The sequence below is a fragment of the Ixodes scapularis genome, unplaced genomic scaffold (assembly GCF_016920785.2).
Source record: "Ixodes scapularis isolate PalLabHiFi unplaced genomic scaffold, ASM1692078v2 PGA_scaffold2__306_contigs__length_199485367, whole genome shotgun sequence".
Classification (NCBI taxonomy): Eukaryota; Metazoa; Arthropoda; class Arachnida; order Ixodida; family Ixodidae; genus Ixodes; species Ixodes scapularis.
Genome location: NW_024609857.1, coordinates 59,053,858 through 59,080,322, shown reverse-complemented (window position 1 = coordinate 59,080,322; position 26,465 = coordinate 59,053,858). Strand labels below are relative to the sequence as shown.

General features: G+C 45.8%; 1 protein-coding gene across 3 annotated transcripts in view; it reads left to right on the top strand.

The window, feature by feature from the left end:
• The first annotated feature begins 15,622 nt into the window (after window positions 1–15,622).
• LOC8036819 (malonyl-CoA decarboxylase, mitochondrial) overlaps window positions 15,623–26,465 on the top strand; it is a 41,195-nt gene continuing 30,352 nt past the window's right edge. The window contains exons 1-6 of one of the 3 annotated variants that reach the window (XM_040208817.1): window positions 15,623–15,863; window positions 16,317–16,443; window positions 16,620–16,760; window positions 17,894–18,034; window positions 23,587–23,742; window positions 26,056–26,220. In XM_040208817.1, coding sequence (XP_040064751.1) covers window positions 16,351–16,443; window positions 16,620–16,760; window positions 17,894–18,034; window positions 23,587–23,742; window positions 26,056–26,220 — 696 coding nt within the window. In that variant the 5' untranslated portion in view covers window positions 15,623–15,863; window positions 16,317–16,350. Of the gene's footprint in view, window positions 15,864–15,902; window positions 16,057–16,299; window positions 16,444–16,619; window positions 16,761–17,893; window positions 18,035–23,586; window positions 23,743–26,055; window positions 26,221–26,465 lie in introns of those variants that run through there. The other 2 variants (XM_040208815.1, XM_040208816.3) reach the window with 2 other exon arrangements.

Genomic DNA, 26,465 nt, shown 5'->3' with positions numbered 1-26,465 from the left:
GGAGGATGACTGGTGATCCAGGCGCTCACTGGTACCCACAGCTGCTGCCTCGAAGAAAGCCTCTGCTGTTGCTGTGCCTCCGGAGGGGTCCACTGATCCGTCGGTGTACACTCGGGTCCACCCATCGTACTGGGTAACTAAGTGATCTTCCGTGAGCTGCCTTGCTACGACCACTGCTACTTTCTTCTTGGACCGCAGTCCAGGGATATGAAGGCTGATCCGCAGGGGGTGGGGATCTTTGTGCAGCTCTGGGAGTAGAGCGAGTGGTCCTGGTATGCCAGCTATGTCACCAAGAATGCAGAGGTGCGCTCCTAGTCTTGATTCAGCGCGCTCGGCGATCCTCATTAGGAGCGTGATGGTCGAGTCGCAGTTGCTCATTCGAGTCAGATGACCCAGCGCCCGTTCTTGCATGATGTTCTCTACAGAGTTAATCCTTGATTATGTAAGCGTATGTCGAGACGAGGCTGTGCGGGGAACTCCGAGGCAAATCCTGAGTGCCACGCGTTGCGCTTGTTCAAGGTTTTTGAGCTGGTTGGCACTGAGAGTGGCGAAAGGTAGAGCGTACAATGGGCGGGCCAGGATGAGCCTTGCAGCATCATGTGAGATGAGGTTCCCCAAGTAGTTCCCCCGAGCATCCGGAGGATGTTTGTATGGGTTCGCATCTTTTGAAGCACTTCCCTCATTGCTGGGCCCCAGGATAGCCTCGAGTCCAACGTGACGCCAAGATATGTGGCCGTTTTCGCCAGTTTCACTGGAGTGTCCCCGATGCGTAGTGTGGGCATGAACTTGCTTGGCCTCTTTGGAGCGTAGCACAGCGCAATCGTTTTTTCGGCTGATATTGCCAAGCCCAGTTGGTGGAGATGATACACTACATTTGTCAGGGCTCGCTGGAGAGCGCGTACCATACGTTGCCTTCTGTAGCTGGGGGCAGTGGACCAGAGTGCCACGTCGTCTGCATAGACGGCCATGCTGATAGGGTACGCCGGCTCTTCTCCAACCCTTGCCGCCGCTAGGAGTGACGCGATGGCCAGAGCAAAGAGTAGCGGGCTGACAACGCTCCCTTGGGGAACTCCTTGGATGATTTTCCGGGGGTTGCTCACCGCGTTGCCTGCCTTTACACACATAGTGCGTTCACTAAGAAACGCACAAATGTATTTCAGTGGACGTCCGTTCACCCCGAAACGGCGTAGAGCTGAAATGACGGCCTTAAGAGGGGGGGGGGGGGGGGGGGGGGGGGGGGGGCATCAAAGGTTTTGCGGACGTCCAGAGAGACGGCCACCGCAGACCAACCCTGCGCTTTTGCCTCTTCCAGTGAGCTGACGATATCTCCCATTGCATCTACTGTGCTCCGATGGTGCCGGAATCCCGAAAAACAGTCCGGTAAAGCCCTTGCCCCTTCTAGGTGGTAAACAAGACGGCGTAGCACCATACGCTCCATCACTTTCCCTAGGCATGATGTCAAGGAGATAGGCCTGTATGAGCTTAGCTGGCCTTGGGGCTTGCCGGGCTTCAGCAGTGGTATCGTTGTTGCTACCCTCCAGGCGTCTGGCAGCTCAGCTGTCCTCTAGACTTTGTTGATGAGAGCTAACATCGCTGGGAGTGCCGACTCGTTGACGTTTCTCAGGGCCTGGTTGGTGACTCCATCCGGTCCTGGTGACGCGCGGTGTCTGGGAAGGGAATCAAGGACGTACTGCAGCTCGTGCAGAGTAAAATCGGTGTCCGGTTCTTGCATCAGAGGTGCCGTGGGATGACGGAACTTGTCCCAATTCTCGGGGGGCGGTCCCACTGTCGGTACCAGCGGAACTTTAGTGAAAGTATCCGCGAGGAGTTCTACCATGTCTGTTGGTCGGAGGTTCATGGCCACGGCCATTCCAAGGACTGGGTTTCGGGGAATCGGGCGGCCCGCCAGTGTTCTCGACATCCTCCAAGCCCGGCTTCCTCTGGATGGCCTGTCTAGAGAACTACACTTGAGACGCCATTGTCGGCGCGCCAGTTTCTTTCCGTGTTTCCTGAATCTGGCATCCAGTCGCCTATAGGCCAGGATATCCTCCGGTTTTCCGGTGACCCATGACTTTCGCTGGGCTCGCCGTCTTCTCGCTTGGAGTTTAAGCCATTCGAGGTCAGGGTTAGGACGTGTTAATGGCACGCTGACTTCCCGGGTGGCTTCTTTGAGGACGCGCGACAGTGTTTCTGAATTGAAGGGAAATCCCCCCTCTAGTGCTTCTCCAAGCAGTGTCCTGTAGTGGTCCCAGTCGACTATCTGGCAAGTCGAGGAGGACTTTCGGCGGTCTTCCGATGACAATTGGAAGGTGATCACTCCCCCAGCTGTCCGCCTGAGGGGTTGCACTGAGCCTCAGGGACCAAGTTGTGAAGGTGAGATCAATCACGCTTCCCGTCACTCCGGGGCGGATAAACGTCTGGCTCCCACTTGTGATGTTCCTCAGGTCAAGTGCTTCGACCGTTGCCTGTAGCTCCCGTCCCCGTGGAGAGTCTTGCTTGTCTCCCCAAGACTGCGAGTGCGCATTGAAGTCTCCGGCTACTATAAGGTCTCCCTTGGCTCGGACTCGAATGTCCGCAAGTACATGGGTGTCCCAGTGTGCGTTAGGGGTCACGTATGCCGAGACGATGGTGAGTGGACGTCTTCTCCACTCCACCGTCACCGCCACAAACTCCGCACTCTCAGTGCATAAATCATTGAGGTCCACCTCACTTTGTGGCAACTCTCGACGCACTAGTAGTGCTGCCCGCGGAAACCCTCTTGCCACATGTGGTTTCCCTACTGAAAAAAATTATATGAATTTTTTTCTGATATGTTTATTGGACCTCTTTTTCATATCAGAAATTATTATTTCATATCAGTTTTGTATGCCGCATATCAGTTACACTAGGCTAGGTGGCGCTAGGTACCGCCCAATTCATGTGCTACAAAAATATATTTATTTACTCACGCCACTATGTAGATACATTAAGCATACCACTAGCATCAGTTGAACAAATACATCGAGTGCATATATACACATACACGGCACAACAAACATGAATACAACAGCACACCCAATAACTACTTCGGAGCTCTGCGTTTCCGCCTTTTATACAGGTCGTTTTCTAAGTACGGAGTTTTTCGGTGACCACCTACGCAATAAATAATATTTTCAGCGTGTTGTATTTTTTTCAGTAATGTCATACCTCTGAGAGTATTTCGGACGGCTCAGGGGACGAATCTCTTAATAAAAAGTAAACGCTCATGCCGTAATTATTTTAAAGCCAGTAAATCAAGCCGCTCCACTGCGGTTCCTAGCCACGTGTTTGCTTTCCCGCGCGGCACGTCATATACTGAAAAAAAGTTATATGAATTTATTTCTGATATGTTTATTGGACACATTCATATCAGTTGGCACATGTTGCATATCAGTTCTTATATGTCGCATATCAGTTTTTGGGTATTTCATATCAGTTTTTATATCCCATATCAGTTTTTAAGTATTTCATATAAGTTTCATATATAGCGTATCAGTTTTTGGGTATTTCATATCAGTTCTTATATCGCATATCAGTTTTCGGGTATTTCATATCAGTTTCATATGTCGCATATCAGTTTTTGGATATTTCATATCAGTTCTTATATAGATTCATATACTTTTTTTCAGTAGGGTTGCTGGCGTACACTACATGATCCGCAATGCGCATGTCGCCGGCTGACATTCTTGGTTCTTTGAGAGCTACTGCATTGTAGGCGTTGTCCAATAGGTGTTTGCGGAGCTCAGGGAGTCGCGTTCTCAATCCGTTACAGTTCCATTGAAAAACTGAGCAGGAGAGGGGTTGAAGATGCTTGGTGGTCCTCCTATTAATGTCTCACATCGTGGATGAGTTGGTGTGGGCAGGCGAATGGTGGAAAATTGCTGTACTGCAGCATTGAGATCTGTGATTCATACTGGTGTATGAGGTGTTTGTGCCTTAAATTATCTGATGAGAGCGTTTTACGAAGCGTATACCATACAAATTTGTAGAGGGCTTGTGATGAACAAGGTTCGTCCTACTCCATTGCAACAGACTCAGTTTCATTATGATCTGGCTCATCTGTTCGATGCCATTTAGCTTTCGAGTTACAGTGAAGAAAATATCTGTACTGACAAGTAAGGCTTTCTTGCAAACGCTCTAGCATAGCATTGCAATAACTTACTTTGTGCACTCGCCTCATATGTGAGCCATGGCGAGTGCATGCGCATATTGACAGGTGTCGCCCATGAGTCAGAGCAACTAGAGTAACTGTACTATACACTTACTCTAAGAGCAACGAGAAAAATGAATTGTAAACACCTCGCAAACATTACTCCACAACACCATTTTGGGAAACTCAATTCCAGCAAAAAAATAGACTCCCTCGGCGATGGCAAACGTAGCAATGCTCTTAACAAAAAAAAGAAAAAGAAAACGGGCAGAGAAAGGCGAAAAAGGAGCTCGGGCACCTTAAAGGGGCGATGCAGCGATTCTTGTACTTTGCGCGAATACCGTTTATAACGGATTCCTGGCGTTAATGACCTGTGAAACACCCGTTCGTATTTCACCACACGCAATCCAAGGCGCAGAAAAAATTAAAGAAAAACGAGCTGCGTTCACCTTCTCAACTCGCAGCCAGAACAAGCGGCCACGTGATCTGGAGCCGATTATATGCCGCCAATGTTGATCATGGCCACGCGCTGGGGTTGGCAAGGCACTGGACACGCGCTGAGTTCCAGACATTGTTATGGTTCGGCTATGGTCGTCTCTGCAGCAATTGGACACTGGCCACTACCCGAATGCTTCTCGAGCTATCGATTATCACGAGCCCAAATCGAGTGTTCACGCAGTGCTCGGATCCAATCTATGAGCCGCATTCAAATATCGTCACTCGGCGGTACTTCGACCGCCGAGCTACGTCATCAAATTTTGTGAGGGAGAGATTGAATGAAAACGCTCGCCTTGGTCCTTGATATTACACCGCAACAAACGAGTTTATCGGCCAGTGGCGTTGCGTGCGAATATCCTTGAGTCTCAGTAATGCCAGTAAGCTCGTGTAAAATGAAAAACATTCCAATTGAATATCGTTGCACCGCCCCTTTAAATAAACCCTTTTCAAAAGTCAATCAAGCGACAATAGCATCGTGCGATTTGCCATACACCTCCTGCACCGGTGCAGAAAAGTGCAGGGCAGTGTATTTCCGGTATGTGTATTGAGATGCGACCGGAGCTACGACGCCCTACACGTTTCTGCACCGGTGAAGGAGGTGCAGGTGAATCGAACGAAGCTACCGATGATCGCCATTTCTTGGTCCCAAAGCGCGTTATTGGATCCGAGTGCTTGCTTAACGTTGACGCAGCACTCGTTTCAATAAAGGGCTGTTTATACTCCGTTGTAACGCCAACGAGCGCACGCGCTCGTTCACGCTTGCTGACGCTGTCTGCGAATGGGTCAAGTTGAACGCGACGCCGCGCTGTGCAGCTCGACGCGCGACAGCGCAGTTTGCGACGGACTTGGGCATGCTCTACGTTCAACATTGGACGACGACGAAGCAATAAAAGAGTAGAAGCAAGACGAAGGGATTGATGGAAAAAAACTTTCAGCTACTCTTGTGAAGAATGAAGTAGGGGTGTCGCGAACTTTTGTCGAACCAGATTTTTAGGTCGAACTTTCGGGGTTCGAACCGGTTCGACGAACCTTCGAACTTTTCACCAGATTCGACCGGTTCGACTTTGTGGACAGTGTGGCCAGACCTTAATACAAGCATGTTTAGGTTTGGAGAATTTTTTTTATGCATAAGGTTATTTTATTTTATTAACAGTTGCAATTAAAGGAAACCAGTTCTAATCACTGAAGAAGTTAATTACTTAATTTTGTTGTACACTATTAACTGAAATGACGAATTAGCGCTGCCCTTCATTCATCCCTTAGCCATCACCATCCAATCCGAAGCCAACTGGCCAACCTGTCGCGCATGCGCACATTAGTCGAACCTCAATAAAAGGTTCGTCGAAATTTCCACTAAAAGTTCGAAAAAGTCGAACCTGGTCGAACTCGAACCTCGGTCGGTTCGCGACACCCCTAGAATGAAGTAATGGCCAGCCGCAAGTCGGCTACCAGAGTGAAAAGGGTTGCCGCCGTCGTTCATAGATGGCGGTAGCTGTCCAGAGTTTCGTGTCATTATTTGTTCGCTGAAGAACACAATACTGAGGAAACTAGTCCTTAATAGCTCCGCTGCAAAAGAAAAGTTGTCCGTGCACTCGCACAAGCGACAGCAGCGTAATGCCTTTTTCGACGATAGTCGGGGCAAAGGCGCTTTGAGGCATGCCCAGAGGCGGACTTGGCATTTACCTCCCTAGGCAGGGGACGTAGCTAAGTTTGAAGCTAAAATTTTCAAAATTTGTTAGATTCGGAGCTAGAATTCCCGAAGTAGCTGAATTCTTAGATTTAGTTTAAAAATAAATCAGTCAATTTATTTGGGGCGGTTACAAATTGGTTGCCTCAAGATTCTGCCGCCTTAAGCAGGTGCCTACTCTGCCTATTGATAAGTCCGCCCCTAAGCATGCCCCCAACGAATCATAAAAAAAAAAAAAAAGTTCGTAAGAAAGAAAAAAAAAAAGTCGAGCATGAAAGACAAAAGAACATCTATGTGTTGTTAGCGCTGTGTTGTTGTTCTATGGCGGCAACAGGCGGCAAAATTCGAAGGCGCCACCAGACGCGACCGAGAAGGCGAAGAAGCTTCAGCGACCGACGTCCGCGAACTCAGAGGCACCTGGCCACCGGGTTCTCGAACGCCAGCCTTCCTCCGCGGCAGCTCTCTACTTGCGTGTTGTCCCAACATTACAAGGGTGTGATGAGGAGGGCAAGAAGGGAGGTCTTGATAATAATGCAATTAATGCAAGGGTGCAAGCAGCTGGACAATGTTTCCTTTTGAACCGGTAGCTTTATGGGCGACACTTTGCAGAGATGTCGACCTCGTACGTGGGACATCGCCGTCGCGCGTTCGAAGAATTGAAAAACCCTTTTCCCCCCTCTAGGCGCGAGGAGAGGGAAGTCGGGACTTCCAGTTGGCCGTGCCGCGCGAAGAGAGCGAAGAGGGCAGCCCTGGCGTCCCGCCAAGAATGGCGCGACGAGGAGAGCATCCTCGTGTCGTCTGCTTGAAAGACTTGTTTTCAAACATTACTCGCCTTATAAGAAATCTCACGTGGGCAGTATTCAATTACGACGCTTAAGAGGGCGCGGTAGCCCTATTAATTCGTCCGTTTCAGCCACCAGATGGCGCGCGGCTCGAAACGTGGTTGAACGCGCAACTTCTAGATGGCGCCAGCATCGAGGTGTGAAAAGGCCCGCGTTATCCGCTGCGTGAAATAGATCCTGAAATGTGCCGTGTCCTCCCGGCGGAGGAAGTTTCTCCCTCCCTCGCGCGCGCTTGGTATGTACGCGCGGTGGCCGAGTACGGCCTCTGCGCTGTGTGATGCAGTGGGTGGCGCTCGTTTCTGTTCGGAGGTAGGAATAAAAATGCCGGTCCCCTTTTTTACGACGCTCGTTTCTATAGCTTGTTTTTCTTTTCTTTTTTTTGTTTTATCTCAAGTGACCTACAGTACCGCCTGTTCGAAATCGTCCTTTGCGGTGAGCGATTGAGAGTCAGGTTAGCATTTTATTTGGGTCAGTACTACACGTTCAATGGAGACCTCGGGCGGCGATGTAAATATGCATTGCTCCCCAAAGTGTGTCTAAGGTGCGCAATGACAATTGGAAAGGGTATTGAAGGCGCGCGACCGTCGGTTGGTAAAATACGTGCGTTAGATTCACTTATTCAGTCTAATCATTTTTGCCAACGTCTTTTATCTGTTTCGACAAATGACATGGTCGAGTCTATTGATAACCCTAGCTAGATTGGACGTACGGAGTGTCCGGGCTTTAAATAAATTTGCTTCGTTTATGTGAATGAATAACTGTTTTCTCTTTTCCGTGCTCGGTGCTATGCAAAAATCGCTGAGATGTTATGGTAGCTCAGTGTGGCGGCGTTTTGCACGCTGACTCGCTATTGCATTCGCTGTGCACAATATGTGTTCAGATGGAATGTGCCAAATCGTATTTCCGATCGATATGATAGATTTACTTTGCTACAGTGTTAATTATATTTTCCTGATTTAAACTGGTTCGTCCCTGATCTGAGCCTAAGTTCAAATGCGAAGGTGCAGACAGACTTAGCGTCGTAACAGCCGTAATGCACAGAAAGAAATTAGTACCATGAAAGAAAAACAAAAGGATACGAGGTGGCTCAGTGTTATAGAAGTAATGAGTGTGCAAGAAATGCCATCGTACGTGTTTTTTTTTTTTTGCTTTTTTTTTTAACTCTCCGCATCGCTGGGAAACGCTCAAGGTACCAGCAAAGACAGCGAGCTGGCGTGAAATTTCCATCGAGCGGAAAACGAGTGTCATTTTTATTTCATCATGCGCTTTCATTTTGATATGGCTCAAAATGGGCGCGAAATAGTAACAGGTAAGGCAACAAAATTTAGATGTTAGGTCTGGAGCACCGCCATACTCAGCCGTGTTGGGGGCATCTCTCGCGAGTCAATACGGCAAAGGTATTGCGCGTCGAACTGTACGTGAGAGTTATCCATTTCAGCGAAACCTTGATTTCGCAAAACTATTGTGGCTCGAGTCGTGGCTTCCAGTACTTGGAAGCCACGAGCGAGAAATAAATGACAGTTGATATTGAAGGAAAATCGCGACGTGGAAACCCATAAAAGAGAGTTCCAATAAGACGAGAGCTTCCTCTTCTCTTCAAGTGCGTGGGTTACGCTCTCAATCCTGCACCTGTGGTAACACTGCAGGCTCCTAAAATCGCTTTGAAAACGTTCCTGATCGCAAAAACTTTTTTTTTTTTTTTGTCGAGGCGCTATTTCATTTTTTTTTCTTTTTGTCTACCTTGATACCCCATCAGCGCAAAAACTACCATAAACTAAAAAAAAAAAAAAAAATAGTGGGCGTACAACCACAACGCACCCACTGGGACCCGAGTCAAGGCAAGAACAACTAACTACTAAAAGGGGAAAAAAATCATGTTCGCATACACAGACAGAACGCCTCCATCGAAAGAAATGAATCATGCGCTTGTTCTGCCAGTCTCGTTGTGCGTTTGTCAAAAGCCACAAAGAAGGAAGACAATCAGCGCCTACACCACTCACCTCCCCTCCCCCCCCCCCCCCCCCCCCCCCCACCACCCCTAAAAAGAAGAAAAGAAAGGTTTCTTGGGCGCGCGCGCGGTCGCCCAAGCGATGACCTTGGAAGGGTATGCGATTGTAGCACGTTTGTCCCCCGGTTGTGTCCCTGTCTCAAATGCCACGGTCCGTTTCTCCCAAGTGCCCGTCTTATCTTCCCGAGTATCAACTCCGCAGTGATTCTGAATCATTCCGATGCTTTCCAACGTTGCAGACTGTTAGACGAATATTTGCACAGAAGTATACACTGTTCGCAGAACTATCTACGGCGCTAAAATTCAAAAGTTGTTGGATTCGGGAACTCGTGTAGGTTTAGCTCATTGTTGGAACATTCTTATTCGCTCGATGAACTCCACAAAACGTGTAAATATTAGAATGAACTTTCCAGAGAACGATAGTTGTTGTCGGGGTTCCAGGCGACCGGACAGGTCGCAATTATTGGCTGATTAAAAATTTTATTTCATAATCACAATCGTATCATCAAGGGCACGCCATTTCCTCATCACTTCTTCTACGAAAACAGTTGCTGTATTCGTAGCACACACAGACGGAAACGGTTGAGACTGTGCCCAAATAATATCTTCTTTTGGCAGGTACTGCGCAGCGATTACACACAATGCCTCTAACATAAACATGCTGCTCCACATGTCTATTCACAAGATGCAATACATCGTTCTCCCAACTTTGTTGAAATGGGCATGAAAGCGCGTAACCGTCACTTTTTTGAAGTTCTACTTAGAGGTGAAGTGTTTACAGTAAAAAGTCGTTAATTATTTATTTTTTTCCGTTCCACTACAAAGCTCGATTCACTTAAATTTTTGTTTTTATATCGTCTCCACAGCGCTTTTACGTCGGTACTTTCGTGTTAGAGGACATCACATAATGTGCGAAAAAAAACAACAAAAAAACGGTAGGATCGATGCTGCATAGCCTTTTTTTTTGTGGACATCAAGAAAAAAAAAAGATAGTAGTTGTCTTCACTTCGCACTGCATGTTTTAGCACGGAAGTTCCTATTTGGTTATGATGTCTTTACTTTCTTAAAAATTGTATACAGCAATTTAAATTACCGAATTACAAAAACGTTGAAATTGTATAATTGCTTTTCATTGGGACGCCATGACGACAGCGACACTCGTGTTCCCTCGTGGTTTTCGCCAGCATTTCTACGATGAAGTGCCAGGATCGCGAGATGCAACAGCGTGACACTCCGTCTTCTGTACCGTCATTTGTTGCACTTCGGGACCACTTTTGATGTATGGCCAGCATACGACGCTAAACACACCAGTCGGAGACGCGCTGCAGGCGCCATAGTACTGCTCCTAAAGGCTAAAAGCAGCTGTCACGTGCTTTGCTCCGCGACTGTGATTCCCTCACAGCAGCTCTGACTGAGGGTTGCCAAATTACGGTGAAACGGAGTATAGACAAAACAGACCGGAAACGAGCTGCCAGCATACGATAGTCAAACTCCAACAAAAAGGATTAGTTTCTTCTCAAGCTGGACGACATTTACCGGGCATCTTTAGAGCTGCGAAGCTCAAAATCACGCGTACTCATAAGATTTTTTTTTTCTCGCGTGTTTGTGATTTTTATGATGTCCTGCAAGCAAGAAAAAAATATATATGGTGAAGTCACTCCGAGGGGGTACCGAAAACTGCGAGCCACGAACATGAAGGATTCGCTAACATCCGTCAGGAGTGTGAACGGTAAATCGTCACGCAAACATATTCTCACAAGCTGCAAATATTTATTTGGCTTAGCAAGTAGAATACTAGTATACTAACGACATGTGATTATTGTACACAAAATACCGTTTCTCGGTTCTTCAAAACCATTTCCCTAGTCTGAACGGTCGCGCTACGGGCCGCGGCTAGCCGTGCCCTCGATAGACTACGGAGCTGCGTTGTGTCGTCTGCTACTGTACCGCCAACAGGAGAGCGATAGATCTGTGTGCTCCACAGATGCGTGTTGCGGTATAACTCTGTACGTCTGTCCTAGAGGAAGACAAAAAGATAGGCTCTGTGACCCCCTCCTAAGCTAACAAAAACAAACAAAAGTATACTCGTTTGGACTGAAAGGTTTACAAAATAGTGACCAGACATTGGAAAAGCATATGTCACAGAACTTGGTTTATGAAATGGCATCATTGTTTCGAGCAAGAAATCACCTGCTCACCACTGGGACGATGAAATCGTCACTATTTATTGCGTCAGGTATATTTGCGCTCATGAAGAAAAATCTGAACACATCCTTCTCCCAAAGTCCTATGTCGAATAATAAACACTTCTTTAAACATCTATGCACAAATAACTCATTTTTTTCTACACTTGTATATACACGTTAATTAAACGACGTCAAACCGCATTTTTGATTAGATCTTGATGTCTACACCAACTACATTCATATTTTATAGGGCTTTATTGAACGATAACTTCAACTATAGTTAATGGAACACGATGGCTCGATCTCAACAAAAACCTCAACGTACGAAGCTTCCACAGACGGTCGCTTGCGAGTATTCTCAATGTGAGACTTCAGAAGCTTTCGCTTGCCATAGGGAGCTTGCTTTCGACTGCAGCACTGCACGGGCCCGGAAAGTGCGGAGCGCGCTGCTATGGGGAGAGGTTGACTTACAAGATGACTTGTTACGTGGTCACGTAAGATGGCGTCATTTCGTGCAGCGTGATCACGTAAGATGACGTCATTTCGTGTAACGAGATCATGTAAGATGACGTGTTTGTGTCACGTGATCACGTAAGATGACGTCAGTTCGTATGAACTGACGTCATCTTACGACAACGCCAACAACATTAGTGCCGTCCGGAACCATTGACCTTAGAAACGCGCCTCTTCGCTTGAAGAGCTGATATGCGTTGATTGTTATTTGTTTCTTTTGCCTACCACAGACCATTCAAAAACTCGCCTTCTGGGTGCCACCAACTTCGTCTACTGGGCTGTGAAGCGCGTTCGAGCGTGCGCAATACCTCTCTAGGCCGAAAGATTGTACACTGAGTATGCGTTCACAGCTCAATGACTTAGGCATTTTTCGTCAGGATAGATGCTCCCACGAGAAGAGCGTAATGGATATGTGAATAGAATTGGAAATTTGAAATGTTCTTGTCCAATCGCATTTTTCTTTGGTTATCAATGCTTTTTAGCGTCATCACAAGACGTTCGACCCATAATACACTGGTGATTAAAAAATAAGCACCGAAAAACATGCACCGATTTTCGCTCAAAAATAAACACCGGAAAAAATATACCGTAATCATTACCCATGTCACCTTTTTGGGTGATATGTGAATTTCCAGAAGAACAGCGAGTTATCACCCTCCCCTAGGAATACCCTGACTACAGAGCAGGCGACCCGTTTTTCCCCGCGTTAGATTGCGGTGACCACGAACCGTACGGAGGTCACAGGACGTCCGTGAAAAATAAAAAGGAGGAAAACAACGATCTACTCTGTGCACGCTTCATCCCCGATTTCCACGACCCCAAGGCCGAAGGACGTTTGTGTGAAGGATAACGATAAAATAAAACTGCGTCAAAAAAAAAAAGCCCGTTTTTAAAAGAAAAAAAAAGTAGAAACAAGCACAACGCGTTGACGGACCGCGAGGTTGTGGAACACCTCGCGGTCCGCTTGCCACAGGACGGTCGTCTTCGACCCATAGCTCCAAGGTGAATTTGCCACTTGCGAAAACACGGAGACCTACCCAGCGAGAACCAGGAAAGCAAGACACGCACACTGACGCCTCGGCGTGCAGAATGAAACAGGATACGGGCGCGGAATACGGCCGCGGAAGAACACCTCGCACAGTGCCGATCCGGCCGATCTCCGAACGGACGATTTCGCATTTCGTGGACAGCGAGCGCCACCGCACGGGAGAGAGAGGTACCTTAAAAACGACGAAAACAAGCACCGACACCTTGGTTCTTTATATTTGCTGTAGTTACGGAACAAAACGACTTACATGAATAATTTGAATATTATTCGATTCCGTAATAAATTTAGAAGACAGTAAGCGCAATAGTTCTTATGTTTGAATTTAGATAATTTTGTAAATTCGCTCCGAACGCAAGAGTGCCGAATTAGCCGATTTTGACCATTTTCATGATTTTTTAAAGAATATAATTAAATTTATGATGAAACATTTGTTGCGCTTAGTGTCTCGATAATGACTCAATGTCTTTAAAGCCGAAATTTTCAAGAAGATCCGCGCAGCCGTTATTATGTGAGAATTTTTTTAATTCGGTGAAAAACCTCATGTATTCTCTACGGGGCTCTGAGGTGCGCCCCCTCTTAATGTTGGATGGTTTTAGAAACTTCCACCGCGCTTAACTACTTACTTCTCGGATCGCCGAGCGCTGGTGGCGGCCGTCAGTGGCATCCACGACGGCTATGAGAATTAACCAGGTCGCACCTCTGTCCTCGGGTACGTGTCGGCTCCATTCTACCCTCATTGCGCGACCGTGCTACCGCTATCTCTTTCGTTTATTCACACATTGTAGGCAGAAATTACAACGTTCCTTTTTTTTTTTTTTTTGTTAGGGGATAGTTAAATTAGCATCAAGCAAGCCTCGTGTTCTTTTTCTTTTTAAGCAATTTTTTTTTTTTTGCAATGCTTTCACTCTTCAACTTTGACATTCGAGACACGAAGGAGTAAGGTGGGACCTCACTTGTTAATACTGTTCCAGCTATATCACAAACAGAACGATAGCAATTACTAATTTAGTACTAGGATGAAGTAATAACTACCGAGTAATGTTTGCGATCAAAATCGACAAAATGACAAAACTAAATTAAGCTTGCCATTATATTTATTCGGCCTCTTCTGTATCTAGAGCTTGACTTCTCATTACCGTGTTGCACTGCAAAATGATTTATTTCGAATAATTATTTGCGACACGAAATCGCATTTGGGTGTTTTCAGATAAGTTTCGCCGACCATTTCCGGTGACCATTTTTAAATTTTACGAAAAAAAGTATTTTTTCTCGAATATATGCTCATCAAAACAAAACCAAAATCTGTTTTTCGAAAAAGATGTTTGTCTTTGCGGAAAAAATTAGAAGCACACTCTCAGTGCGAAGCAATTTTTTGCGAACTGCGCGAAGTTGGCGTTTCGGGAACCTCTCCCAAAAAGCTATCGGGCTACAGGTCTAGAAATATTTACTCACAAACTATATATAAAGAGGATTGACCCGTAATATTTATATTTAAGTATCGACGCTGTTAATTTTCAGAGAAAAATCGCAAACATGGCACATTCCGCAAAAACACTTACATTGTATTTGTTTTTTTCCCCAACATCTATAAATACCAGAACTTACAAACTTTGCCATCGAGTTGTCCTGTATCTTTTTAATATTGGTGCTAAATATTCTTGTCCTGGGGTAGCGTAACAAATTTATAACAAATGCTCAAATGGGGCCATTTTAATATTTAGGAGTTATTTTGAAACTCAATTAAAGCAAACACTCTCCAACATAAAGGCCAATGATAGGTACTAACAGAATCTGTAAACAACATGCTGCATTTCTTTTTGTGCACTTGAAGTTATAAAGCTAGAAATATGACCAAATAGAGGCTACCGCAGTACCGTGAATTGGACGTCAATGGGGTGTAAATAAAACGTAAATAAAGCGTAAAAAAAAAAAAAAAAACACGGATAGAAAATTAATTATTTTTACGATGTGCTCAAGGGTGGTCAGAAAGAAAGAAATTGACGGCACAGACGTGAACGGTGGTTTTAAAGTGAGCATTCTTGGTGCGCTGAAGAGTCGCAGAAAATGCGCGCGGTCCGATGCGAGGGCACTCTCAGATCGCATGCTTCGCAGGGCCTGTTTTCAATAGCCGGCGTATATAGTTTTTGTGTACTCCACGTATATTTCACGTATATCTTTGAAATATCGGTCCACGGGAGCATTTTTATTTTTCATCTGTACTTATTGACTGAGACAGGTTTCTTCGATATTTTCACAAACAAAATAATCCCTTAGCAGGCACTTACAATGCAGCTGTATTCTTTGTTATTGTTGTTGTTGTTGTTTTTTGAGCGGAAAATAAAAGAACTGATATTTTGACGATCGCTTTGACTCGCCCGGTATCCCCGCGGGATAACATTTAGTGGCAGTGAGGAAGAATGCGTGTGCATAACCATATGGCATAACTTTGATCGCCGATCAAGGTTACGCATACGCATTCTTCGATTCTTCTGCACTGTCAGATAAAAATATTGAGTAGGCTCTTTATTTTTGGTCTCGTGTAATTTCTGCATGCATCGCAGGTGCAAAAATGAAATCGGAACTTTAATTGTTGTGGCTACCTTCTTTACTAGATCCAATTCGTAGACAATCCAAGATGTTCGCTGCGATAGCATTGCAGCTGCCTAGCTTGTTATGGGCCCATTCTTCAGGTTGCGGCTCTAGAGTGCAACTGTGTAGTTGTTCCCGTAATTAGTTATTCCTCGCTTGATCGCACAGATTAGTTAAGAACGCAAGAACTGGGGCCGATATTGGTGGTGTGGTGTGCACGTCTATTTCTACCCACGAGTCCAGCAAGAAAACCCAGCAAATCTATGAACGTCATCGCAGAATGAGCTTTACGACAGTGCGTTCCCAATCAGCTGTGATATAATGGTTTGTATCGAACCATTTCGTCACAAGTTCTTTTATATTTGGTTTATGGAGCTAAATCTACAAAAGTTGCGCTGTTGCTCTCGAAAACAGTTGCGTTACGAAATTACCTGGCGGTCGAAAAGACAACTGTCAACTGTCTGTATTCGGATCAGTATGTGTCAGTTTAGCCAAGACCTCGACAGGCTAACCAATGGTAACGTTGCTGTTAACCTAGAGCTAAATGAGAAGAGCCACGATTGTTCGCATAATCCTGGAGATCAGTTCCACAGTGATGCGAGCTACCCTGTTTCGAATGCTTTTAGTAGATCGCTGTATTTTTTTTTCTACGAGGTTGCTGCAAAACTGCAAGCTTCCATGTCAATTGGTTGAATAGCGGTTCTTCAACTTTAACACTCTTAGATTAGGAGAAAGTGATGATGTCCTTTTGATTTTACAGTTTTCGTATTTCTTCAGAAGAAATGTTTTCAAGTATGTACCCGGGGCAAGGATGACGTCAAACATTAAGATTGACATGAAAACCGTGGACTTAAAAGCTCTAACAGGCTCCATCATTGAATACAAGGAGACGAGCCACGGAGAGGTCAGTGACAAGCTTCCACATCTGATATTCTTCACTTCTGCACTGCCAGATTCGCCATAGTTAAACGCTGTGCCAAGTAGAATATTGCTTGCCACGAAGCTAAAGACATTTTGATTACAGAAAAAAATATTCAATTGTGTGGTATTCCTCAAAGATTACTTTGCATTATGTTTCAGAGCAAACTGAAAACCTTCTGCTCCATCTACAAGCAGGGAACAAAAGGTGAAAGATATGCATTCCTGCAGCACCTGGCAAAGGAGTTCTACATAAACAGGGACCGGTTTGAGTCTGCAGTTAGGCACTACCTGGACACCCGTGTAAGTCTATAGAGTAAATGCACAAGTTGTTTGTCTCATCCTTACCAAGACGCTGTCTACGTACCATGTAACGAGCTTCTAGTAGTGGCATGTAAAAAAAATAACGCACATAGCGACAGGCACATGGCGACATACATACGCTGTAAAATGTACCCCCTAAAATAAACTACTGAAAATTGTCGGTGCAAAAAAAAAATGTGCGGAAAAGCCCCCCCCCCCCCCCCCCCCCCCCCTGCCCTCCCCGGAGAACTTCTCAGCCTGCCCCCCCCAGGAAAATGGAAACTCTACGCCGCTGGTGGGGCGTACTCTAATGCTCTGCATGGGCCGTGGGCCGGGCAGGTAAATTGAGCAGCACCAGCTTTTTTTAATGGATCAAGTGTACCGACACCTTTACGCGGCTGTTTTGGATTGAGGAGATAAGGCATACTTTGGCCCCTTGTCGGGTTGAGGTTTGCGTCATCTTTCACAGCCAAGGCACCTCTAACTGAGCTAGGCCCGCACGGCCCTTATCAGGTAGTCTTCACGGCGCACAGTCAACAGCAAGGCTGTAGTAGGTGATATGGCAAACCGAATGGCTGACTAGCGTGTATAATCCGTATTTGCGCTGTTGCAGGATGCCACGATTACAGTATTAAGATGGGTTTATCGCATGATTTTTGAGCCCTGCTAAGTGAGGCTGGCAGGTTTGGGTTATGGAGGTTCACGGTTAAAAGGTATCTTGTTGCTGGAGTCATATTTTAGGTTATGCTTGCAAGTGAGTTGCGTGGTCACATCTATAGATATTAATGATATTCGTTCTGTTTACGCTGGATTACCTATGGATTAGTATTGCTGTCTTCTACTTTTTTGGGTCTTGGGTTCGGTATTTCATGTTCTCAGCTTTAGTTGTTCGTGGGTGTGTACTGTTTCACGGTAGGCTGGTGAGGACGCTACCAGCCTTTGAAGCCAGTCCCATGTCATGTGAGTGTCGCATGACCTTTGGGAGGGGCTCAGCGATTCGCGGGGCATGTGGTCACACTGACGGTGCTGGATTGGCTGGGATGGCTCATAGTGTCGGCTGCGGTCCATCGTAAAGTGAAGCGGAGCATAGCAAAGGTATACTTAGCGACAGACGACATTGCCTTTCTGTCAAGGTGGAGGAATCTGCCTTCAGGCTCCGAGACGAAGAACGTCTGAGCACCCTCCTCACGCCAAAGTACCTCTCGTTCTTCCACATCCTTGGCCGAAGTGAAGGCGGAGTGAAGTTCCTTGTGGACATGAGAGAAGACCTTCTGGTGAGTGGCTCACCGGCATTTAATGGGGCGGCAACGTGAGCTGGCTCAGCTGAGTGCCAGCCGAAGTGAAGTGCCATGTGGGACACCTTCGACATGCTAAGCCATGAAACGGATTTCTACAGTTTGATAATAGGGAATAATGGCAGTGCAATCTAACCAGGCGGTGGAGACGGGAGCAGAATGCAGCATATCATAAGCGCTGTCATCAGTGGTCCCCCAAGAAAAAGAATGAGAAAGCGATAAAAAAGCAAAAAACAATAGCAGACGATAAGTTACTTGTGTCCATCTTGCCGCAATGAGTTGAAGTTGCTCGAGTGCTCATCGACATTATTTACTTTTATACGATGCATGATGCCATTGTTTTTGTTCAAAATAAAGCTAGAAAAACACCGGATATAGACCTAGCGAGTGATGTTTTCTTGCTTTGTGTATACCAAAGCATCGCTTACAATAGGGTCCTATCAGGACCACTGACGTTCACGTCCATGCCCCGTCATTCCGAAGCAGCCGAGATGTATGGGACCTTCCCTTCTAGATTATTTTATTAACTTTAATTTCTAACTTCCTTCCAAACCACTTACTGCACCCAGTGCTCCCCCCATGGCACTTTTTATCACTCCGGCATGTACTCTTAAGCCAGCTAATATGGCTTCACCATGTTATGCTTCCCTAATAACACTATTGCCCTTGGTGGGCTATGCTGTTTTGATATTATTTACTCGCAAGTGCTTGTTTTTCCTCCCAGGTTAGTTCATCATCATGCTTCCTTTTATGCATTATGTGTGGTGCAGCCAAAGCTCCGAACCATTTGGTATAGCCGGCACCATTCTGCCAAACTCTTTATAATATTCATTTATTTTCTTTCTCTCTTAAAGGTGTACGGAAACAAAAATTTAAATATTAAAATTTCATTCGGAAATGAGTCAAGCATGACGGATAATAACCGTAAATGATAATCACACGTTTGTATTTTGAACGATTGGCTATATTTTTCATGCCAAACGGTGCACTCGAGGAAGCGCTCGAAGAGAAGCGAACGGAGAGCGCAATGCATCATGAGATATCCGGCACAAACAAAAACAAAAAGAAAAGATTCCCCGCGTTCGTGACGTAGCAAGGCTGGCGTGATTATGAGCTTTGCCCTTGGTGGCGTTTCTCAGCGTTGTGGTGCTGTCAATAGCGTAAGCACGTTACAACCGAGCTGTTCGAAGTACCCTTGGGGTGACGAGCGTGTGGCTGGCCCAAGGAGCACGTAGCTTCCACAACACTGTCATCTTAGGACTGAACGAGGTGGGGAAAGGTACTTTTGTTCGAGTTTTGAGCGACGGGCTAATCTTCTAGGGGGAGAATGGCTGTTTCCGGTTGAACGAACGACGGTCCGAGAAAGAGGGAAGTCCTTCCTTTCCGTCTTCTTGGACCGTTTGGTAGGTTTGGTACAATGCGCGATTTGTGAGTTGAGGAGGAAAACGTTGAAATGCCAAAGAGCAGCGCTGCTCCGAAGGAATCTGCTACGTCACGACTACGTAGCAGATTCCACAACGTTGCTAGACTACCTCCCAAACAGGCTTTGCATGCATCCACCAGGTGCACATTGAAGATTGTTTATTTAGCTTTAAAATTAGTTTTCTCGTGCTTTTCAACGGAAGACTGGTGTTTTCGAGGTTAAGGTGCAACATGCAACACATTAAAGCTAGAAAATGAGCGCTGAAATTTCGTTTCCCTACCCCTTTAAAGGGGCCCTGCAAGGACTTTTTGCTGGTTTTTAATTTGCACCGAACCTGAGTGCACTGAATGTAGTAACTTAATGAAACTTTTCTTTTCTCGAATTTCGCTTTATTTTAAAAGTTATAGGCAAATTAAGATTACAAAAACAAGCAAAAAACCACCTCCTTCATGACGTCCTTGGTTGCTTGAGTGGCCGTGAAATAGAGGAGGGGTAGTGAGCGCAGCGAGCGCTCACGGCTGCCGCACTTTGTGTCGACGGGGGAGAGGGTGCCACTAAAGCATGTTCTTGCCACCGCTGGTATCTGGCTGAACAAAATCTGTAAAGTTGCCAGACACGCAAACAAAACACCTCCAATCGCAAAGATATCTTATGTTTGTGGGGTTCTTTACGGAAGTCCCTCTACTAATAATCGCCGCCCTATCGGTATGCGCTCCGCCCGTCACCTGCCAACCACTATTGTTGGCAGGTGACGGGCTGTGTTATGTTACTCCCTGGGTGTCGAGCGGAGCGCATACCGATCGGGCGGCGATGATTAGTAGAGCGTGCCTATGCGCCAAAGCTTGACGTTGTTACCACGTGATGCGCATCCTGAGGAGAAAAGGGAGAGATTTCTCTCTCGTGTGGATACCCCTTTATGAGGCTAGGTTTTCTTAACATAACATTAAAGGGATACTGAACCGAAATTTTGAGCTCACTAAACAAGGCCGGGCCGATAGGCGGGAAGCTGCAAAACCAAAAAATATCACTCATACGGCGATATATCTAACGGATCGCCGTATTTTTCGGGAAAGAAGTGCGCGATTGAACCCGGCCGACGAGACAAGGCACGTCACGATGCCCATTCTCTCTCCTCCTCGCTACGTCCCGTCAAGCTGGTGAACAGAAGCGAGGAGGAGAGAAGCGAGGCCGCTTCTCCTCATTCTCAAATTCTCCGGGAGGACAGTTACGTCAAAGAACTCGCTTGATCGCGCCCTTCTTCTCCAAAAGTACGGCCATCCGTTTGAGATATCGATGTACGAGTGATGTTTTGGAGTTCGTAGCGTCCGGTTCAACACTTCTGCAGCCGTACTTTGCGAAATCCAAATTTCGGTTCAGTATCCCTTTAAGAGAGGAAATCTTCCAATGCTAAAAATTTCTAAAATGCCTCAAATTTTCAGGGTATGTCGATGACAGAGTAGAACTTTTTTTGTAAAAGAAGATCTCTTATATGAACCAAGTTCTTTATGCCTTTATTTTTTTAACACACTTAAAGGAATGCTTCGGTGTTTTCTTCATAATCCCCGATTTGCCTCAAGATTTGCTAAACACACCAACAAACATTGCTAAAATAATAACTTAAATATTGGGCCTTTTTTTTTTTTTTTTTTTTGACGGAATTTAATTTACAAGTTTGGTCCTCATCGCATTTTTTGAGGTTAAAGTCTCTACTGGCAACAATAAAAAAGTGACGTCAGGGTTTCACTCCTTGAACTGTAGACTTTGTTCTCAGCTGATTGCAAGTAGTTTTATTAGTGACGAGATGTTTCGGTGGCGCCCTCGTTTGGTTACCTTTCGTGACGTCATTACCTTGTGAACAACAAGTTCAATGGTGTTTGTAATGAGCAGGTGGAAGCCTGAAATTATAGCGCTCTCAAAGCAACACTGCCAACACCGTCAAAATTGAAGTTTTTACATTCCTCTTATTTCCGTCGATGACACATCCTTTGCTGACGTCATAGTCAGCATTCGGCCAATTGTGGTGGGCCGACCACAGTGACACTTTCGATCGCTCACGTCGCCAGTAGTGTCAAATGAATGCTTTGGAAGCTTGCTCCAGCACCTGCGCAGCAGCTTGAGACAAATCCTCGACATAGTCCATTTCTAGACTGCCCCTTGACCTGCAAGCCTGCCTTCCCCTGATGTCACGACACTGAATAGCTCGGGTATATTAGAATGTTGGTTTTGACATCATTTTCACTTGCCGATTTCACAATAACTATTCCGAATTTCGCGGTGGTAAATAGCATACCGGAAAGGGTAAAGGATAGGGATTCCGAAAATATAGTTACTGCAAGACCAGTTATAACGAAGTCAACGGGAATCAAAAATCGCTTCGCTATATCCGTTTCTTCGTTATATATGAACTCATACAAATAATATGAAAAAAAAATAAAAAACTCGAGGTACACTTAAGCATTCCTTATGAGTTGTGAATGCGAAAGCATGAAAGCCGATCGTCCGCTTCCTTTGTCGTCTGCTGCGTACTAGCGCGCGCGTGCTTCGGGATCTCAGAGGCCATGGCGCAGCGGCCAATGGGAGCCCTGTCGACGCACGCCAGCCAATGGAACGGAAGGCGCGCGGAAACTATCTGCCGTTTTTGCGCTTCCAACTGATGATGTCAGCTCGCTCCATGAGACAGTTAATGCTTTCGCATTAAAAAGATAACATGGGTTGTCACGGGCACATGTTTATCGAGCCTGCAGAAAGCAGTCGAGGCTTCCCTGCACGCGTCCTCTGCTAGATCAGAGCCGCTTCTCGCCAACTGCGAGAAACTCTATCGAAAAAAGATTCTGCTACGTACGGACCATGTCAACAGCTGCGACAGCCCCGCGAAGGAAGCCGGCGGTGAACAACATTCTTTTACATGTATGCACATTCTGTCGAGGATGGCACACTTTTGAATCAAGGAGATTGCCTTCGTCTTCCCTGTCAAAATGCCGGCGGTGCCGGGACTCTCCATTGTTGAGTGGCGATGATTCACCGAATCAATGCTTGAGCGAAGTAGACTTTCGCGCAAGAGCAACTTTACCGACCAGACGCCGACACGGATCATGAAGCAAACAAAGAAGCGCGCACGGCACCGAGTTCACGCTCAAGCTTGTTTGTCGTCGATAAAGAGAGCCTAGATTTAAGAAATGGGGCAACTGCTCGATCTGGGTCACGTGGTTTGTGGGCCGCATTTGCAAAGGCAGCTGCAGCACGCAAGGAGTCCAAACTCAGAAGCGTTCACCTTCTGCAAACGTATCCGCCTCTCCGCCCAGTTTTCTCGCCACACAGGCCACGGGACAATCAAATGCAGGCATACTTACTGCTTCCTGTTTTAAATCTAGCATCTCTGCATCATCTTCGCCGGAACATTGTCGCTAGTGCTCCGATTGCCCCTATCAACATGCCACGACGGCTTCTCCGCGTGTGATGCAGTAAGGCCGCTTCCCAGGTAAGGAGCGGGGAGCAGACGACGTTGCAGAGGTTGCCACGGGCGGCCTTTCCAGCATCTTCTGCAGCCTGTTCTGGGTGGATTCTTGGCCGCGACAACGCAGTGCGACGATCCGAGACTTAGTAAACTTTCTAATTTTATTCTTTTTCTAAGTTATCACAAAATTTCTCTCTGCTATATCCACAAGAGCCACTCAATTCCCTTCGCTAAAATCAGACACAAATGCCTTGAAAAAGTGCAAATGGGAATTGGAAATCATGATCGCTTCGGTGTAGCCGTTATTTCGTTATAACCAGTTCGTCCAGTCTTGACAGTAGTTGGTGTAGCTCACAAGATCACTGGAGTACCCCTTGATAGTATGTGATCCTTGGGTTACTGACAACAAACTACTCATGTAACAAAGGAACTTGACAAAACATTGATGCTTATTATATGTGGTTTTTTCCTAGCTATGGCTTGCCAGTATGATGCCAGTAATATTATATTCTGACTAGAAGGATGTCTAGACAAATTGTAGAGGCAGCACATCTGGACCCCTGACATGCTCAAATTGACTCTCTTTTTATCACTTCGCGAATGTTCGATATGCTAATTCAAGATTTATTCCCCACATTCTCACACTTCCCACAGGATCTAATCTCGTCGTCGCAGCTGGAGAGTCCTTCCTCCTACGACGTTCGACACATGAATACCATTTTGAAGGAACTCTTATCGCTCTGGTTCACCGTTGGCTTCATGAAGTTGGAGCGCATCACTTGGCAGTCTTCCTGCGAGATGTTACAGAAGGTAAAGTTCCCTAGACCTGGAACAACCTTGGAAAGACACAGATTGCCTACTTTATTCTATAGCTTGTCACAAAACTGGTTACCTTATTGTTTCACACACACAATGTTTTGCTTACAGCCTTGGGGGGGTGGTAGTATCCAGTTAATTGTTTATTTTCAATTTCTTGAAGTAAAATTGGTGCATGCTCTCTGAGATGTAGGGTGTCTATGTTCAGTTAAATTTCTGGCAAGTCGCCTGTTGGTGACATCACCCATTTTCAGATAGGCATCCACTGCTTTGAGGAACTATGGAAGGGAAGCAGAAGAGACATCACAGAGGAAACATAAGAAACAGATGGCATTGCCGTCGTCTTAAGAAGGTTTGGTGGCTAAATGTGTCGCAGCATTGCTGCAATTGGAGCAAGTGCTTTACTGCATACTTGGAGGTCATATGCCAGACATAACTGCTGTCATTTCCCATATAAGTGGGCATTATATAAGCATGCATCATCTACCCTACTTATCCGTATCTAATGCTCATCTTTTTTTTTTTTTGGAAAATGTACCTAAAAGCTGCCTGCACATTAGAATTGAATATGAAACCCATGTTAGAATCATTACTCTCAACCATTAAAACTGGGTGCACATTATAATTGGGTAGAGAGAGAGAAGTGTTGAAAGGAAAGGAAGCCTGGAACTATAATTGGGTAAAGACAGTGATCACTGCTGTTTGATGCACATTAAATACCCAGAGTAATATTTAATTGTCCACCAATGGCCAAATCATCTTTCTACAGTTGAGATGATTTGTCAGGATGAAATTGGCCTGTACTTAGAGACAGAATGACTTCTTCTTCAGATGTCTAGACTGGCTATCTATACAGCATATTTAAATTTCATTCACTCTCGTCTAAGAGCTACACAAGAATAACAAATACCCAGATGAAAAAAAAAGAAAGGTGCATTTAGAAATATCAGACATGGAGACAACTCATACATTCTAGAATCTGGCAGCAGTGTCACAGGTCGAAAATGCAAGGAATGTATGGCAACAAAGGGCATCTCTATAGGTACCCTATAATTAGTGTTTTATGTTTTTTGATAAAACCAGAAAACACTCCCCATTCATTTTTAATTTTTTTTTGGAAAGGGGGGAGATTTATTTGTAAAGTTTTGTATATTCAAGACCACTGTGAAGAAACAGCCCAAGACACTTCAGTTTTGTCTGGGTAGAGTGCCAGGTCGGTGGTGTTCTTCACTAAGATGAGGCCAGTCGAGTACTATTTCTAGCCTCGCAGGATTGATAAAGAGAGGCTTAGCACCACTGCCTGTTCAGGGTAACTGATCAACATTGATATATCTTGGGGTTCACAACAGCAGCCACTTTAATACCCCTCTCACATAGGCATTTCAAATGTCACTTATGCCAAAGGCCTTTGTGTGAGTGGCGAATCCCTCGATTGCCTAGTTCTGCACATCACAAGCAGCATGTGCAGGCCCCCAGCACAAATGCGATTGAATGCCCGTCAGACAGGGTGTAAGCCCGTGGTCATGCTAGCCACTGTTGATACTTTGAGCTTAGACTAAACTTTTTGGGTTTCATGCAGGAAGGAGGAGGCAGTCTTTTTATATCTGTGACAGGCACGTAGCCAGGATTTTCGTTTCGGGGGGAGGGGGACAGGAGAGGAGGGGGCCGCCGCCCATGACGAAATGCTGTATGAGGGGGAGGGGAAAAGGAGGTCCCAACAAAATGGAAGATTTTGGGGGTGGGCGGGCGGGCCCCATGGCCCCCCCCCCTGGCTACATGCCTGTCTGTGGAGACTGTATCCCATAGATTTCTAGTAATTTTGCTGACAATTTATATAGCTTCCCATTTCTTTCAATATGTTTTGTTATCAATAACATTTGTTTTTATTTATAATCATGGATAATTAGGGACATAACAAAAATAAGGTCCAATAAATGCTGAGCTCTAAGTAATTTTAAACTTAGCATTTATTGGCATTTTGAAGTATGAAACTAAATGCTGATGCTTGGGTTCAAACAGCAACAGAGGCTTTCATTTCGAAAAGAGACTTCTTGCCTTCAGGCGTAAACTTTATTAATTGCTGAATTTATAATAAAGCATAAAGCTGCAGAAAGCAGTTTTGGCATTTTACCAGAACTAAATTTAAAAAATGTGGTGCCCTATAATGTGCAAACTGATACGGCTTTCTAAAATTCTGGCACATTTGGCAGAGGCATAAATCGTTCGGCAGATCTGTCTAGAGGTATTTGGTGAGGGCATGTTTGTTTCGTAAGATTTGTGCTCTGCGCTTTCCGCCCCTTTTCTCAGATCTCGGACTATGAGGCCGTGCACCCCGTCCGCAACTGGACGGATCTGAAGCGCCGGGTGGGTCCGTACCGGCGTTGCTATGTCATCACCCACAGCTGCATGCCAGGTGAACCCATCGTGGTGCTTCACACGGCGCTCACCAACTCCATCTCGGCCTCCATCCAGGTGACTTGCCGTCTCTCTCACTTCTCTGGACATGAATAGAAAAAGCAGGTGAATTTAAGACTGAAAATAAACATTTAATGAGACAGAGTGTGCACTATACCAAGAAAGACGCCATAGACACTGCAGCAGCAGTGTAAGAGCAAGCCGTTGAGAACGTTCTAGACAAGAACACATAAGGGATTCTGCTGGAATGTTTCACGAAGGCAGCAAAGTAGAACGGAAAGCAAAGTCACCATTTCCTCTGC